At 34.6% G+C, this 17,845-nt stretch overlaps 1 protein-coding gene across 1 annotated transcript; it reads right to left on the bottom strand.

The window, feature by feature from the left end:
* Window positions 1-57: 57 nt before the first annotated feature.
* On the bottom strand, window positions 58-10,969 carry LOC120183324 (WPP domain-associated protein-like). The gene is given in 9 exon segments (XM_039188046.1): window positions 58-470; window positions 791-869; window positions 1,111-1,120; window positions 1,122-1,210; window positions 2,986-3,029; window positions 3,032-3,111; window positions 7,968-10,116; window positions 10,119-10,341; window positions 10,830-10,969. Coding segments are annotated over 7 exon segments (2,649 nt in total). The 5' UTR covers window positions 10,333-10,341; window positions 10,830-10,969; the 3' UTR covers window positions 58-470; window positions 791-806.
* Between the last annotated feature and the right edge of the window lie 6,876 nt (window positions 10,970-17,845).

Here is a 17,845-nt window from a genome sequence, read left to right as displayed (position 1 = left end):
ACAAGCACATCAAAATCTGTGTAAGACAAGTTATCAACTGGACAAAAGTAATATAAGTACACGAACATGGATTGCCAGACCATTAGCTAACTAAGTCTGTACAGCTATGGTAGAGAAACCTTAAAATAACACTTGTATGAAGTGGAGTTGCTAACCTATGGTACGTTTTAAAAGCTAGGAGAATCCATGAATTCATGTCAAAAGAATATCATTAAAATGCTAACAAATCTAAATAACTTCTCCTAATGAGCCGTCGCCCGTCGTCAACGATTTTTACGTGCTATCTACCTTCTGAGTTTCTATACAGAGAGAATAACATAATCACCAGAGATAACAATGCCTCTTTCCAGGTCACCTGCGCAAAATCCAATTCTTGATTGCGAAATTTTTGCATAAGCATGATTCCTTCCCAAATGCTGAATACCTGAGAAGGTAGAAAACACGAGGGATGGAAAGAAGCAACCATTCATCTGCAAACAAAAATGAAACAATAGGTTCAGAAAATCCATGCTAGAACTACGTGGCCTGAACATGCTGTCTCTTGAACTACAATAATTTAGTTGGACTCAGTGTGGCTTGTGTCGGATACAGGGATATGCTCCATTTTTAGTTTTCCCTTTTGGAAAATCTAACCTCATACCAATATTGGATGCGTCGAAAACAGGTACTTCAAAAAAGAAGTGTCCGAGTAACATAACATTATACAACAGCTAATCACAGAAAAAAAATTCCAATTAGCTTTTGATGCAACTTTTTTCCTATGGAGCATTAAGTTTGTTAAAAGCACTACCCAGTGAAATGATAAATCAACGTGGCTTCCTAGATTCTCCACTCAATTCTTTTCTAACAAGCTCCAGCATCTCCATAATCTGAAACAAGCAAACATATATTTAGAAACGCCAAAACATGTGCAAAAAGAGACAGGAATACAAAAATTATGGCACGGCTAATTTTAAGGGGATACACAGTAGGGATACAATTTGTATAATCATAGTACCATAGCTAATATTGATGCTACGTGACCTAGGAAGGGCATAGACACAATAATTAGGCTCTTCTAAGAAATACAAATGATATTTAAGTTCAGTAGAATGAAGAAGAAACAACTACTCCAGAATAATTTTAATACTGGGGAATAATGATTGAGCGCAATGTATATATTCTCGAGAAGGCCAAAAAGTACTTCCACCTCATCACCCAAGAGGTCGACCTACAATACAAGAGGAAAACACAATAATTAATGATACCCTATCAAATAGAAAAACTTTATTGCTATTGGAATCAATAATACAAAGATCTCTCCTTTAGTCCAACAGTTCAAGTACATAAACTGTATACCACTAAAGTAAAAACTTAATGGAGTTGAGGAGAAATTTGACTGACCGGAATTCAAACAGTGGTCATATTGTTGTCAATCATCTCTAAATTTAGCCTGTCGGAAGTATCTAAAGATGGTCTGATATGGAGAGGAAATGGGGTTGGTGTCTACTCTTAATTCGTGTGTTAAGTCGTGCTCTTCGGGTTTTGGAGGCTGTTCCCTTTTGGAAGAACATCATGTGAAGGGAATGGTGCCTCAAGAGTCGAGTCTTTTATGTGGCAGGTTATTCAGAAATTGGATGTTTTATGCCCTTTTGTAAGTTGGGCGAAGGAATCTTCCTCTCATCTATTCTTTTCTTGCTCTGTCGCATGGACATTATGGAATAAATTCCTGAAGTTTTGGAGATTCAATTCGGTTTCATGAAAATGCACAAAGCTTTCTTCTAGCTTGGGAAGACTTGAAGTCTAATTCTCCTATTTGGCCCTTTTCCAGGCATCGTTCTATGGACCATTTGGAAATTCAGGAATGCCATTGTGTTTGAAAAGGGGAAGTTAGACCAGACCGATTTATTTTTCATAGCAAGATTTAGGCTTGCTACTTGGTTTTTAGCTAAGTTCAAAGAGGTTTCTATTCCTAAGGACTCTCTTATCAGTGATCCTTCCCTAGGGGATTTATGTTTGTCCATCAGCAAATCAATTGCCACTCAGTTTCCGTGGTCCCCTCCTCCTAAGGGCTTCATTAAATTGAATGTTGATGCAGCAACCAGTGGTGACTGGAAAAGAAGTGGAATAGGTGGCATTTTAAGAGACTGCAGGTTTGGTTATAGGTTCTTTCCATGAGGCTTCTGGCCCGGGTACCTGTTTTGATGGAGCTAAAGGCTGTTCAGAAGGGTTTATCTTTCTTTGATTCTTTTCGAGGGTGCATTAAGGGACGGTTGATAATTGAAAGTGATAGTAGGTAGAAGTGGAATGGGTTAAGAATTCTGATAGATGTCCAGATGTGTATGTCACAATTGTCAAAGATATTGCAGATAGGTTAAAGATTTGGAGGGTGTTATTCGATGGGTTGCTAGGACAGCTAATATTGAGGCAGATAGCTAAGCTGGAATTGGCTTTGTAAGGGGGTGTTTTCGGATGTTTTTAACTTTATGTATCCCTTTTGTTATCAATGAATTAAAAGGCACTCTTTTCCTTCTTCTGCTGATTAAGGAGCACCTCTAGGAGCTCCATTAATCATGAAGGGGATTTTTAACAAGGCCTTCCCTTCTTATCAAAAAAAAAACTTAAATGGAGATACTTCATAAGTCAAATCAAAAGTCAGCATTTGTGTTGATAAAAGTCCTAGCAGTCAATTTATTGTTTTTTCAATGGAAATGATTGAATTCTTCATCCGCTTTCTTTTTAGCATTTCTCACCTTTTAATAATGTTAGGTGATCAACTAACATGTAGAGCGTTCTCTACCGTATTGCTATGCTACCCTTTCAACACTGTTCTTCCTAAACAATTGCTAACGGAAAAGGGAGGAAAATTCAGAAAAGAGAATGTCAATACTTGAATCATGGGAAACATATTCAGAACTTTAATTTACGTTGTATGTTTATAAACTCATCTCAGAATGGCATGCTTTAATGTTTCTAAATTCTGACTTGGTTAACCTTCTGACATACCTCGTTTTCAGCTTTTTCAAGGTCAGAACATCTCCTTTCAAAACTTGCTTATATTGCAGTCCCTTTGTTTTCAAGATATTTACCATCTGAATTAGAGAACCGGATTGGGAGATTAAATTTTCCAACCTGAAAATTGACCAGTTTGACGTTAATAAATGAAATGAAAATTCAACACAAATTAGTGCGGGTACTTCTTAAAATAAAAACAGTAGGATGAGAAATCAGTGCAAAACATCAAACTGAACTATAATCCAAAGAGAATAAAAGCTAAAAAAAGGCTGAAGGGTCCATATATGAACATGAGGTTAACCTAAGGACACAGTAACACACCGATAAAAAAAATAGACCAGAGCGAAAGTTTTTTCTTTTTTTAACATCCAAACGAGCTTCACTTGATGGGTATATGATTTGTACATCACTATACCCATCAAGGGATCCCCAACAGGTTGGTTTACAATTAAAAAGAAAAAACAACTATTTTGCATCAAGGCATGGAAATTAGAACAGACAGATACTATCATAAATTGTTATTTTCTGATATTTGCAGATTAAGAGAAATGAGAGCGAGTCATGTAGACGGTTCATTCCCTACTGGAATGATCTGGTCGGCCTTCATCGATAACCTTAGCAAAAGAGTTTCTAGGAGAGCTTTGTGGGAACGTTTTCAGCATCATGGGAAGGTTTGCAAGGTGTTTATTCCTTTTGTGAACAGAAGACCAAGGTACAGAAACTTCACTTTTGCTTTTGTTCATTCGAAAGTCAGGAGGATCTGCTGAATGTTATTCAGAAGATGAATAACGCAACGATTGATGGGAGAAAGATTTTGGTAGGGGTGGCAAAATATCAGAAGTCCCAGTTGAAGAAAGACTCGACTGTCGCTGTTGATGGTAGGTCGAAGAGAAGGGTAGATGTTCCTTCAAGAATATGGAAGTCAGAGAGGAGTTGTTCAATCGGTTTCATAATGGAAGGTCTTATAGGGATTCTCTGACAGGTGCTAGAAGTTTGTTGGCGGATTGTCAAGGTAAGAATATGAACGTCCTAATACCCTTAGAAGAGAGAGATTAGATCAAGAAGTCATTAACAGGTATCCTCAAAGATGCATATGACATGGAGTTCATTCAGGAAGCTATTGTTAATTAAGGTTTTGATGCGAAAGTGGCCAGATGGAGTTATTCAAAGAATGCTTGTATTATTACGTTTTCGTCGTTAGAAGAAAGAAATAAAGCTTTGGAGGAAAGAATTGAAGATCTTAAAGTGTTACTTGACTGGCCAGCTCCGATTTTCGTTGACAGGGGTGCTCCGTTAGCTTTTTGTTCGGTTTCATTGATGGGAGCTCCGCTGAATTGTTGGAGTGAAGTGTTTCTCAGAAGTTTGGCTGAAAGGTGGGGATCGGTGGTAGAGATAAAGGAGGAGACGCTTCAGAAGAAGGATTTTCGGTAGCTCAACTTCTCCTTCGTGTGGCTAGTCCCTTTGATATTCCACCATCGGTGACAATTAATACGAATGGAAGGTCTTATGTGATCAAGATCAAAGTTGAAACGGTGGAGAATTATTTTCCCAAATCGAACAGGAGAGAAATAGAGGAGGAATCGGAAGAAGGCTCATCGGATTCTTTTCAGACAAAAGACTTTACTGGGCATGAAGGTAGATAAGCTAATCAGTCAGTAGGATCGTCTAATGAGAGGGTGGAGTCTTGGCTCCAGGATAATCTGACAGGTGGCAGCGGGAGGAATGTCGGCGAGATTAATGTTTCAGGGGATCGAGACAGGGAGAGGGAGAATCGAGGGAAGAACGCAATGATTACATACCCTCCATGCAGCATATTTTGTCGAGGAATGAATTAACGGTTCGTTCGGTGGGGGCAAAGAGGGCAATTAATGCCTTTGGGCTCGATAATTATGCTATTTTAGATGATGGGCCTAATCAGAATGGTTTGGACCAGTATGGGAAAAGAGGTTCTTTTTTATAAGAATAGGAGGCCTCATTAAAAACCTCTCTCATAGTTGCCTCTTATGAAGAGGCAACTTGCGGAAGGAGAAAAAGAGTACCTCAATATATTAATAAATCATAATTACATAAGATTACAACTTACATAATAACCACCCAAAATTAAAAACCGAACAGAACCCCACTAAAGCTTAAAACATTCAACCTATCCCCCCTTAGCTAACTTGTCTGTCTATGGGAAAAGAGGTTCTCAAATTGGGCTGAGGAGGAGGTATGGCTCTTTAGAACCACTTGGAAGGAGAAAGGATAATTGCAGTCTGTTTGGGCCATTTTCAGAGGAAACTAAGGGCTTGGAAGAGATTAACGCAATTTCTCATTGAAAGATTTTGGGCTAACCCTTGGAGCGAGGAAGAGTTTAGTGGCTCTCTGGGAACCATTTATTCAGAGGTTCTATAAGAAGCTGTCGGGTTGGAAAACAACTTCCCTTTCTCTTGCGGGGAGGGTGGTATTGATTAAATCAGTTTTATGCTCACTGCCTATTTATTTTTTTTATCTATTTTCAAGTTGCCATCTTGTGTCTTATCAAGGCTGAATTCGATTATGGCAAATTTTTTATAGGGAGGTTCAAATGATAAGAGAAAGATCCATTGAGTCAATTGGTTGTCTGTTTGTAAGCCTAAGGATCTAGGCGGTTTAGGGATTACTGATCTTAATTAGTTGAATAGAGCGCTCTTGATCAAATGGTCGTGGAGATTTGTAAGCGAATCTAATTCGTGGTGGAAAAGGATGATTTGCTACAAGAACGGTGTGGATCTGAGGGCTATTTCAGTAGAGATCGGATTTTTCTAAAGCTTCTTAGATTTGGAAAGGGGTTGTTAAAAGTTGTTTGGCTAAGGATGATTTTGGGGATTATCTTAGAAATCATTTCGTTACGTTAAAAAGTGGGTAAAGGGATGCTATACACTTTAGGCATAATTTGGGTAGGGAGTGTGCCTTTAAAAGACCGATTTCCAAGGATGTATGTTCTTTCAGTTAACAAATGGGGAAGAATTTCTGATTTCAAAAAACAAAGTCAGTCAGGATGGTTTTGGAACATCCAAGTGAGGAGAAACCTTACGGATTGGGAGTTGGAGCTTTGGCTCGAATTAAATTCTATTCTCTGCAATTTTTATGTTGATGTTTCTTTGGAAGATACTTCTGTTTGGACAGGAAATGGAGAAGGCGTTTATTCCGTTAGATCTTGTTTAAACTTATTAAATGAGAAAGAGAATGTGGATCTAGCTTGGTCAAACCATGTTTGGCTTGGGGTGGCCCCTCCTCAGGTGGAAGTTTTTGTCGAGCAGGTTTTTCATATGAAGGTAGGAGTTAAAGTTGAGTTGTTGAAACGTGGAGTCCCTGGGATCGTGGACAATCTCTGCCCCCTATGCGATTCGGCTCCGAACATGGTTTCTTATTTGTTTGTGTCTTGCTCGGTAGTTTGGAAATTATGGTCCATTTTTTTGAAGATGTGGGATGTTCCTTTTCTTGTTCCAGAAAGTCCGGCTGCTCTAGTTTCAGTTTGGATGCTGCTGGTGCCTCGCTCAAAAATTTGGTTGTTTATTCCAAGGGCGATTTTATGGTTGGTCTGGAAGTATAGAAATGAGATTATTTTTTAAGGAAGAAAGCTAGACAACACACTGTTGTTTTTCTTAACAAGGTACAGACTGGTTTCTTGGTTCTCGGCGAAATTTCCTATTGTCCCAATTCCTTTCGACTGTCTTGTGGGTAATCCTGCTCTAGTTGATTCATGGGTATGTTGTAATAAGCCCCTCGCTAGCTCGTTGTCTTGGCGCCCTCCTCCTAAGGGTTTCTTCAAGATAAATGTTGATGGGGTCGTGGATAAGTTTTGTACTAAAGGGGGAATAGATGTTTTACCAAGGGATGAAGATAGTACAATGTTGGGGACCTTTTCTAAAAGTGTTGGTTCGGGCCCTCCAATTTTGGCAGAATTGTTGGCTATCAAATCCGTTTATTATTCTTCATGAATTCGAATTGGAGCTCAAGGGGAAGACTTATTTTGGAGAGTGATTGTAGCAAAGCCTTAGATTGGATCAAGATTTTGGGTTCTTGTCATGCATTATTTATTTTCACTAGTGAAGGAAATTGGGTCTTTGGTAGTAGATAGGAATGTTATTGTAAGACATGTCAATAGAGTTGTGAATTGTGAGCTGGATGAATTAGCAAAGATAGGAATTGGATGAGCTTGTGTTTTTTGGTTTTTCTAGGAGATTTATTTCTGCTGTAAGGTGTTGTTGTAATGGTCATTTTGTACTATTTTTTCTTGGTTAGTAATAAAATTTTGTGGCACTTTTTCCTCCTTCCAGTATCCGTCGATATACCTTAGTGTTTTAACGGTTATGAAAGGAGTTTTTAATGAGGCCTCCCTTTTTTTATCAAAAAAAAAAGAACAGACAGATACCATAAACAAATAGAAACAAGAACTCATTTGTGTCACAAGTATCCATCTGCAAACGAGAGTTCTCATAAGTCAGTATCAGTTGATAGGTTAAGAGTCAAAGGGATGAGCTAAATCAAACTTTCTTGACAATATGAACCAGTTTTGTGAGGATTAGCAACCTGGAAAGTAAGTCTTGAAGTAGAGACTGACATGGCTTAAGCCTATTATAAGTATTGAAATAGAGACTAGAGACAAGACATAGCTTAAGCCTATTTTCCTTTACTAAGCAAGCCGAGGGCTAAGGCAAAATCCAAACCATATATTGAGAGGGAAACAATGCATTCGACAGTTACAACCACGACAAGAAAACCTAGGATAAAATTCATTTGGTTAAGGAGCAAACAACAATTTAATAACTTCAGATTGAAGGTTTCTTTCCACTATTAACCTTTTATTCATTTGGACACGTAAGAGAACGTAAAATCAAGAAAGTTTCAAAAATATCCACAAATATCCCAAAACTGCTACCAGAATCCACTGAAAGAAGATTTATCAATCAGAAAATGGGAGGAAAAAGGTAGTTGTGATAGAGAAGTACCTTAGATTACTCCTCTTCATATATTCTGAAATTCGACATTCTAAAGCAGTGAATTCCTTAAAAAGTCCTTGGACAAGAATAATTATTGATTCCATCTGTTTTCTGTGCTGATTTTCATTTGCTTTAACTAATGATAAAATATCATCCTTCCCTTTGGCAGCAAGAAGAAGCTTCCTCCTCTCATCATTGCTTTCGTTCAAATCTTTAACAGCCTGGTCAAGCTTCATATTTAATTCACATATCTCCCCCTTTTTTTGTTCAAGTTCCTCCGAAGCTTGTCGGAGATTAGTTTTCAGAAGACTGGATTCTTCATTGCACTTAGAAACCATCACTTGATGCTGATTTGACCGATCCCTTGCAATGTCGAGCTCTTGAGAAGCTGCTGTATATTTCTCACTTTCTCTTGCCAGTTCAGCCGCTGTTTCATTAAGTAACTTCTCCTTTTCATTAACGGCTGACGTCAATAGGAGCACATGTTGCTGCAATTTTTTCTTCTTTGCAACTTCCAAATTTAGCATTCTTTCCTTCTCAAACACAATCAAACTTAAGTCATGGAGTTTCTCCTGGGCTTCTGTGAAGGCTTCTCTGAATATGATGGCGCATAGTCCATCCATAGCTAAAGGTTCCAAATCAGATTCTTTAAATCCACTCTCACTGTTATGTGACATGTTGCAAGAAACATCTTTTAATATAAGGTTACAAATGTCTTTCATGATACTGTGCTCCATCTCTGAATCTTCACTTATCCACTTAATCTGGCTGATTGCTCCCCTGATCAAGCAATTGTATACATCCCAACTAATGGAAGCTTCAATATGTGCACCCTCAATCGCAGACTCAAGGTTTTCTACCCTTTCAAATAAGTTTTCCTTGACAAAAGAATACTGTGACATTTTCTCCACAGCATCAGAAAGTTGTGAAGAAAGGTTGCTAACTTCCTTTTTCCTATCAGAAAGTGAGTCCTTCAGTTGATGATTTTCTGAAAGAAGTGTTTCACATCGGTCCTTCAAGATGATGAGGTTATCATAATTATTTGCTAATAAAGGAACTTTTTCATTTTCTACAAGAATCCTATCCAATTTCACTATGACATCTGGTATCTTTTTCCTCAACACATCAAACTCCTTATCCTTCCTAGAAGGAAGAGAAGAACCCTTCTCCTTCAGGTACTCCCGTCTAAGACTAAAATATTTTTCAGTCACCTCTTGTAGTTTGTAGTCATGGTTCCTCTTCATTTTTGTCATCTCAACCTTAAAAAAATTTATCAGTTCCTCCTTTCTCATGTGTATGAGTTGTGTAGCATCCAAATTTTCTGGAACGGTAATCACTAATTCTCCATGCTTTCCATTTTCTTCCCAAAGTGATACGGATGATGAATCATGTTCTCCTGGAACCTTTAGCTGCAACTGTTCAGACTTTTTACTATTACTCAAATCGCCATGGATCTCCAATGAACTCTGAGAACTCAGTGTCACAGTTTCAGGATTTGACAGAGATTTTGAAATGGCATCTAATTCCTGACGCAAACTGGAAATCTCATTGATCTTCTCAATCCAACTTACATTTTTGTTACCATGCCATTGAGCATTTTGATCCCATAGTCTTTCTTCAATCTGCTCCTTCAAACCCCAAATGCAAGTTGTTACCACCATTCGTTCAACTTCTTCCTGATATTCTTGCTCCTGCTCCCATTGACTGAGTGAAGCCTTTGATGAGTAAACAATATTGCTCATTTGCTCATAAACAGAATCCAGGGTTATTCCTATGGAATCAAGTGTTTTCTCCACATCAATCCATTTCTTGGGTTCGTCCTCTTGCAAAATGCCACCCAATCCTACCAACTCAGAAACTGAACTAATCTTCCTAACGGAACCATGCCCTCTGATTTCGTCAATATCTTTCCTGAGATTCTTAAGCTGTCCTTTAAATGTCCTTTTAAGTCTGCCAAAAGATTCGAGTACCTTGTCATGCTCAAATAAAGCATCTGAAAATCTTGAAAATGCACTTGATCTTTCAAGTTTTGGTTCATTGTTCATCAGTAAAGGCCTCAAGGATTCATTTTCATCGAGATCAACACGGTAGCATTTAAACATTTCCTTCAACCTAGCTAATTCCAACTCTTTCTGAGCAATCCTATCGGCAGCCTCTGCTCAACAGCATTGACCATCCCCTTGATGATTGAGTCATTCACCATCCTTGAAACGATTAATCCGTCCCTGATGTCTTCCACGTATGAATCAAAATCATGGAGAAAGTCAACATCAAGTTCTCCACTGTCTTTTACAGGACAGGCAAGGCCCGCCGCATGAATGGACTCATTGCAACACGAAATGGCGCTAGCAGTTGCATCTCTACAGCTCTCCATTTCAGAATTTCCTCCCAGCATCAGAATCCACTGCACAAAAAAAAAACATGTTGCTTAAGAACATATAATCTTACAAGATCCAATCAGTTGACTAATTTCGATTTTTTTTTTTTTGCTTTCTTTTGGTCAACAACTTGATGAAAATTCAATTTTCATCAATTTAATTAATCGAGCTCAAAAAGAAAAGAACTGCAAGGTTTCAAATTCCTTTTCGTTTTAAATTTCAAAACAGGCGATCAATAACAATAAGCTCAAAGTCAAAACTCTAAAAACAAAATTTGACCAACTTGACATACCTGACAACTATTGAAACCGAGACTTGAGAAAGACAACCATAGATGTTATAGCATTTAAACAGGAAACAAAACGTAAGGAACAATTACCAAGAACTTTAAACTCAATATTCTAAGACGATGTCAAAAGGAATGCAAAATCGAGAGAGAGAAAGAAAGAAATTTGAACAAAATTCAAATTTCAAAAACAAAAGAAACTTACGGGTGTTCTGAGAGAAAAATTAAAGGTGAAAACGAGGGACTTGAATTAAACTCTGCTGCATAAAAAATCTCAATGCTTATCTGTGTGTTTTTTTGGTGGTATCTTAGGGTTTCCAAATAAAAAATAAGAGAAAATATAGTGAAAATGGATTTGGTGAGCGGATGCGGAACTGCGGAAGGGAAAACATTAGAATATACCTTACAATTACACATATTTACATAAACTGCCATTCAAGTGTATTTTCTTTTTGTTTTCGTACATCGAAATCTTATTTCAATGTTATTTATAAAAATACAAAAGTCTTTTTAACTTTCTAGTAAATCTTAAATAAATTAAAATTTCAACCATAATTTATATATTCTCTATATTAGATTGTTTTTAAATTATTAGTAAGCACTTTTAAGAATATTAAACTAAATTATGAGAATATATATATATATCAATATAAAATTTTATTTTTAGTATTAGATGAACAGTAATAAAGTCAAGCTTAGATGAAACAATCTAAATATAAAAAAATGAAAGAGTAGTCCGGGAACAGTGAAATGACTAATGGCGTAAATGAATAGAGCGTTCGGTGAATTGTTCGTGAACCGTTCATATAACGTTCGTTTAAGTTCGTTTATTAAGCTAATAAACGAACATGAATAAAAAAATTATGTTCATTTAATAAACGAACGAACACAGAGGTGTGTTCAGTTCGTTTATGTTCACGAACAAGTTCGTTTATGTTCACGAACAAGCTCGTTTATGAGTTCGTTATCAACTCGTTCATTATGTTCATGAACAAATTCGTTTACCCGATTCTCTTTTTTCTTTTATTTTTTACATTTTAAATATTGATGAAGATGATGATTAAACAGAACACATAATAAAAGTTGCATTTTAAACTATGAATTTATACACCAATGGCCTAATTTTATCATTTTCTTTAGCTTGCAAATGAAATTAAAAATTGAATATATAATCGAACGGTAAACAAACATTAAAATAACGCTAAACAAACACTAAATGAATGTTAAACGAATATGGTCATGAACACGTTCGCGAACATTAAACGAACGCTAAATAAAAATGTTCATGAACACATTTATGAACATATAAACGAACACATTCATGAACATTAAATAAACATGTTCGTGAACAATAAATAAACAAACACGAACACCTTCAAAAATAAATAAACGAACATGAATACGATATTGAAAATTTAAACGAACATAAACTGAACACAACACCTTCAAAAATAAATAAACGAACACGAACATAACATTGTTCGTTCAAACTCAAATCATTTACACCCTTATGAATGACAGAGTCTAAGCTGAGATTTTGCCTTGTAAATTTTTTATATTTTAATTAATCGATTAATTTGAATTAATTATTGTAATGATAGTTTATTAATTTATTTTATTTATATTATTGAGATTTAAACTCTTAATTTTATTTTTTTTAAATTGATACATTGCTCATTAGACTAATTATAAATTAGGTCGAACTAATTTCTCAGTGGTTAAAGGAATCGTTGTTGTTTCTAGAGGTCACGGGTTCGAGCACCAGCAGCTACAACAAGATGATTGAATGCTTATTGTCAAATGGTTGAGAGTATATAGAACATATATTACTTTGTAATCACCTTAGCATAATAAAAAATGAAATCCTTAAATATGAAGTAAATTTTCCTAAAAAATAAAGCATAGTGATAAATTTTCCCGTCACTTTGCCTATTCTTTTTTTTGGAACATTTTACCCATAACATTTTAATTTTTAATAAAAACAAACTCGATTAGATGAAAATCATTAATAGATTAACTCATGTTATTGATGTAAATTTTCATATATATTAATTGATGATATAATATATGTCTATAACATATGTCACATCACTAAAAATAATTATGTGACAAGTACCATATCATTAAAAATGATGATCACATCAATAATTTGACATATATAAAATTATCACGTCACTTAGGAGTGTTCAAATTTAGATATCGAATCCAAAAATTTTGATACTAAATAATGATTTGTATATGATATGAAAAATCGAACGTCTGAATTTTTGAACGTCTGAATTATTTTTCAAATATAAAAATTAATTTGACAAAAAATAATTTCATATATTTATATTTTGTGACTTAAGTAACTTATTCGGAATCTCTACTATATTTGTATATTTAATTACTCACATATAATAATAATAATTAAATATCATAATTTTTTTTGGATTTGAGCTTTAATAAGTTAGTGTGTTACTCATTTATAGGGCCAAAGGGTATCTAAAATCTAAAAGCCAATTTTTCCAGATTTTCGGTTAATATGAAATTGGAATTTATTGATCCTATTATCCGAATTTTTTTGTATATTCGATCCAAATATCTAAAAAAAACTAAATCGGATATCCAAATTTTCATATCAAATCGAATCTTTTTGCACAGCTCTAAATTTGTTACATAACTTGATCGTTAGTTAACTAACAATTTTCATCCAATAGATATGCTTTGATCAAAAATTGAAATATTAAGAGTAAAATACTTCAGTATGAACCAAGTAGCCTCCGGCGTAAAGAAAATGTTAAACATTGAGAATTGTCTTTGAAAAGATAATACATTGCACTTGCCTTAAATCAAAAGAATATGATGCAAAATAACCATGTGTATAAACACTAACCTAGGTATTTTTATAATTGTGCCAAAAGTAATTTGGAAGAAGTTCATTGTAATGGGCTAAGAAAGGTATAAATCCCCAATTTTCTCCGTCGCTAATAATATAATAAATTAATTGATTGATCGTCCCTTGGTATAAAGTAGACGTAGACAACTAAAGAAAAAAAGATTCTTTGTATTCCAACATTTTAAAATCTCGAATTCCTATTAAATCAAACTGATCATTAAAGGATCCAAGAGAAACTAGTATGCTTGTGTGCCCCACAACTCTTAACATATTATGATTAACCATTATTAATTCAGTGATCAACTGATCATTAATCACTTTTAATTAAGAATATATAAAAGGTAAAGTAAAGAGGAAAACAACCGTAATGATTGTTTGTTTGTGGTTTACTTAACAGAGAAGAATTCATTTCCTTTCTCTTTTTATTTTATATATTTAAAATTTGAAATTATTTTATTTACGTTTAATAGAAAAAAATTCTTAATTACATTTTTTAAACTTTTTTCAGTCTATATAAGTATTTAATGCTATCATTTTAAATATCTACATCGTAACATCGTTAAAAAATTAATTACTTGGCATGGATTACGTTTTATATATTTTTAAAAGTTTATTTTAAAATAAAAATAATATTTAAAAAAACTCGAGATTTAAATACCCCAAGTTTACCCCGAGTAGCCATGGGATGAGCGTTCACCACCGCTCGAGAATGTCCAGCATTGTTAGTTTCCATCTCTGCCACCAATAGGGGAGCCACCTCTGAAACAGCCTGCTCAACACGCATCGATGCAACACATTGTCCATCAACCTGCACACTTTGTATAAGATCAACACATCGACGATCATATTGGTTATCCAGCATTGTTGAAACACGCTGGTCACCAGTGTGAACATCAACCACACGATCGTCACACTGTGGAGCAAGAGACAAAGGAGCAGTATTCAAGGACTGAACAGGACCCACCGAAATAGGTGGCACCGCCGAAGTGGACACATGTTCACCTACCAAGGAGGGTGTTGGTACCGATACATCTAGCTCACCAGCCACAACACCATGACACTACCTTGAAAGAGGCATTCCCATCGAAATATTACGACTCCGGTCATCAACAACGTTATTCATACAAGAAGAATCTTCAACAGCACACTGATTTGGTCCACAATGCTGCAAAACCTGATCTGCCCCTGGCGCCAAAAATAAATCCGAGGAATAACTCGAACCACTCACACCAGTCACACCTTGTCACAATCCACGACAAACAGGAACACCATTCATCAAACACTACATGACGAGATAAATACACTTTCCCATCCTTCGCAAAACAAAAAATAACCTTTGTGATCCAAGTTAAACCCAAAGAACGCGCAAGGCTCCGAGCGAAAGTTTAAATTTATGACAATGAAACAGTCGAAGACACGGAAAACATTTACAACCAAAAATTCACAAATGGTCATAAAAAGGAACCTTACCAAACAACTTCTCATATGGAGAAATATCATGAAGAACCTTCGTAGGCAATCGATTAATCAAATGTGCAGCAATCACTACCGCGTATGACCAAAACTTCAGAGGTAGAGACGCTTAAACCAACAACATCAGAGTCGTACCAATAACATGCCGGTGTTTGCGTTCAACAACATAGCTTTGCTAAGATGTATGAGGATATGTTACACGATGGACTCCACTTGAACTTTAAAGAAAGAAAAACATTTTTAAATTAGACTAGTATAGGTTCCTAAGGGGACAAGTGACATTGGAATTAATGTTCAAAGATCCAAAGTAATTTCGATATAAAATTCAAATAAATGTCTTTTTTAGGTATATGGGAGTAATGGTGACAAAAATGAGATATTCAAATGTTCTAGTCACACTTGATAAGGAATGAGTAACCTTTATACTTAAATGCTTTTAATTTTGTGTAATTGGTTGCCTATTTGTTATATGCATGCATGCGTTTTTAAAATTAAATGATTATGTGTTGTTTTCTATCTCATGTATGTTAAATTGTATTATGATGAACGATTTTAAAGTCTTAATGATTTTCATAAGTTTTAGTTCATCATAATGATTTTTGGTCAAATATGTTTTTAATGTTTTTTTTAATCTTGATTTTTGACCTTAAATTTATATGTTTATACATGTAATTTATTGCAAATGATATCTCTCTAACAATTGATATCAATTTTTTAAATGCATAACATTTTTTAATAGTTTTATGCATATGAACTTTAATATCTCATTTTAATATTGCATAAAGTAGTTTAGACTTGGATTTATTGAATTTCACGTGTTACTAACATATTTGTTCATCCATGTTGAAATTTAATAGTTTTTTAGTGTCAAAATTTTAAAGTCGATCTTTTTTTAATGCTTTTGTTAAGGGGGAATTTTTTATTTTTCAAATAAATTATAACTTAAAATTTTTCAACTTACTTTTCATTGTTATTTTTGAACCTTAAAGTTTAAATTATTTTTCATATAACAAAAAGGGGGAGAAGTATACATTTGAAAAATTCAATTTCAATAATGAAAAAGGGAAGCTTTAGTATTTTCTAAAATATTTCTCTTTTTCATTAAAAATTTTATTAAGGGAGAGTTTTTCCAAAAACAAATTTTCAAAGGTTTTGTTATATCAAAAAGGGAGAGATTGTTGAACATATTTGATATAAGAAATTTAAGGGCAAAATGTTTTGACCTAAATTGAATTATTCAATTCAAAAATAATTCAAAGTCCATAAAGCTTGAATTTGAAGACAAAACAATTTTCTAAGCAAGAAGTACTTGTTGAGTTAATCGATTGACGGAATCGGCTAAGAGGGGGGTGAATTGGCAATAAAAATTTTGGTGGAAGCTTTTGCAGAAAATTGAAAGAAATTGCACAGCGATTTAGAGTGGTTCGACTTTATCAACCAAAGTCTACGTCCACTACCTTAGCTATCCACACTAAGGATTTTCCAACAAATTCACTAATTTGTTCTTTCTTTTGAGGCCAAAGAGATAACCTTACAACTCCCTCAAGAATATACCCCAATTCTTGAGAACACTCTTTTCTCAAAGAGAAATACAAATTTGCAAACTTACAAGAAAAACCTCACAAGGCAAATATGTTTGCACAATTCTAGAACAAAGAAAGAACACTCAAAAATAAATACAATTGAGCACAATAAGTGTTATTGAAAGAAAAATGAATATTGAATAAAAAATAGGCTTGAAATGCTTAAACTTGAGATTTGATGCTTTCTCTTTGATTCTCTCTTGATTCTAATTGCTTGATGTTTCTTGTTATTGATCAATGGCTTCTAAGCTTGCTTAAATACACCTTGAATCACTTCTGAACGTTGGGGATGATTAGAGAAGATATTATAGCCGTTTTAGTGTGAAAACAATTAATAAAACAGCTTGGAGCGTGGGGGGAATCGGTACCCCCTATGGGGAATCAGTTCCCTAAGTGTAAAATTCAAATATTTCGACCGTTATACAATGAGGGAATCGATACCCCCTGGGGGGAATCGGTTCCTTCCGATCATACTGGAATTCTCGGAGCCAAACCATTCAGGGAGAATCGGTTCCCTCTTAGCAATCTGGAATTTTTGTCTTTGAAATGGTTCGAAATACTTTGTAAAATTATTTTGAGATTGTTTTAAGATTAAAATTTAATTTTACACTTGAGCAAGGATTAAAAATGATCTTTGAAAGATTTGGAGTAATGTTTTGATATTCGAATAGTTATATCGAATATACTTAGAAAATCATTTGGAAAAATCTTAAAATTCATTTAACTTAATTTGTTATATCGAAATATCAAAATGTTTTCAACAATCTCCCCCTTTTTGATATAACAAAACATTTTAGTAATTTTAAGATTTTGAAATCAAGTTTTGAAATTACTCCCCCTTACTTTAACACTTCTCTCATTTATCATTTAAAACACATTTAACACTTCTCCTATTTATCATTTAAAACACATTTAACACTTCTCCCCCTTTTTTGTTAAATCAAAAAGACATTTTAAAGAATCTAAACAAGGTTTTGAAATCATTTAGCCAATTGATTATATATATAATATAAGCTGCTAAGATCACAAGCAAGAGAAACGTTAGCCATTAGTTTCATAATCAATATTCATAAACAATGTGAAATGACAAAAATTGGTTATAATGCAACTAATATGTAAATGATGCAAAAATAAACATTAAGCTCAAAATGAAAGTGAAAATCAAACCAAATATATAAGCATATAAGTTCAAATATCCAATTATCCAACAAATTCAAACACCCAAAATAAAACAATCCATGAACATCAAAATGTTTCACAATTAAAAGTTCTGAGTTCGGGACGATAAA

The sequence above is a fragment of the Hibiscus syriacus genome, unplaced genomic scaffold (genome assembly GCF_006381635.1).
Source record: "Hibiscus syriacus cultivar Baekdansim isolate YM2019G1 unplaced genomic scaffold, ASM638163v2 tig00112758_pilon, whole genome shotgun sequence".
Classification (NCBI taxonomy): Eukaryota; Viridiplantae; Streptophyta; class Magnoliopsida; order Malvales; family Malvaceae; genus Hibiscus; species Hibiscus syriacus.
This window is presented reverse-complemented; position numbering and strand designations above follow the sequence as displayed.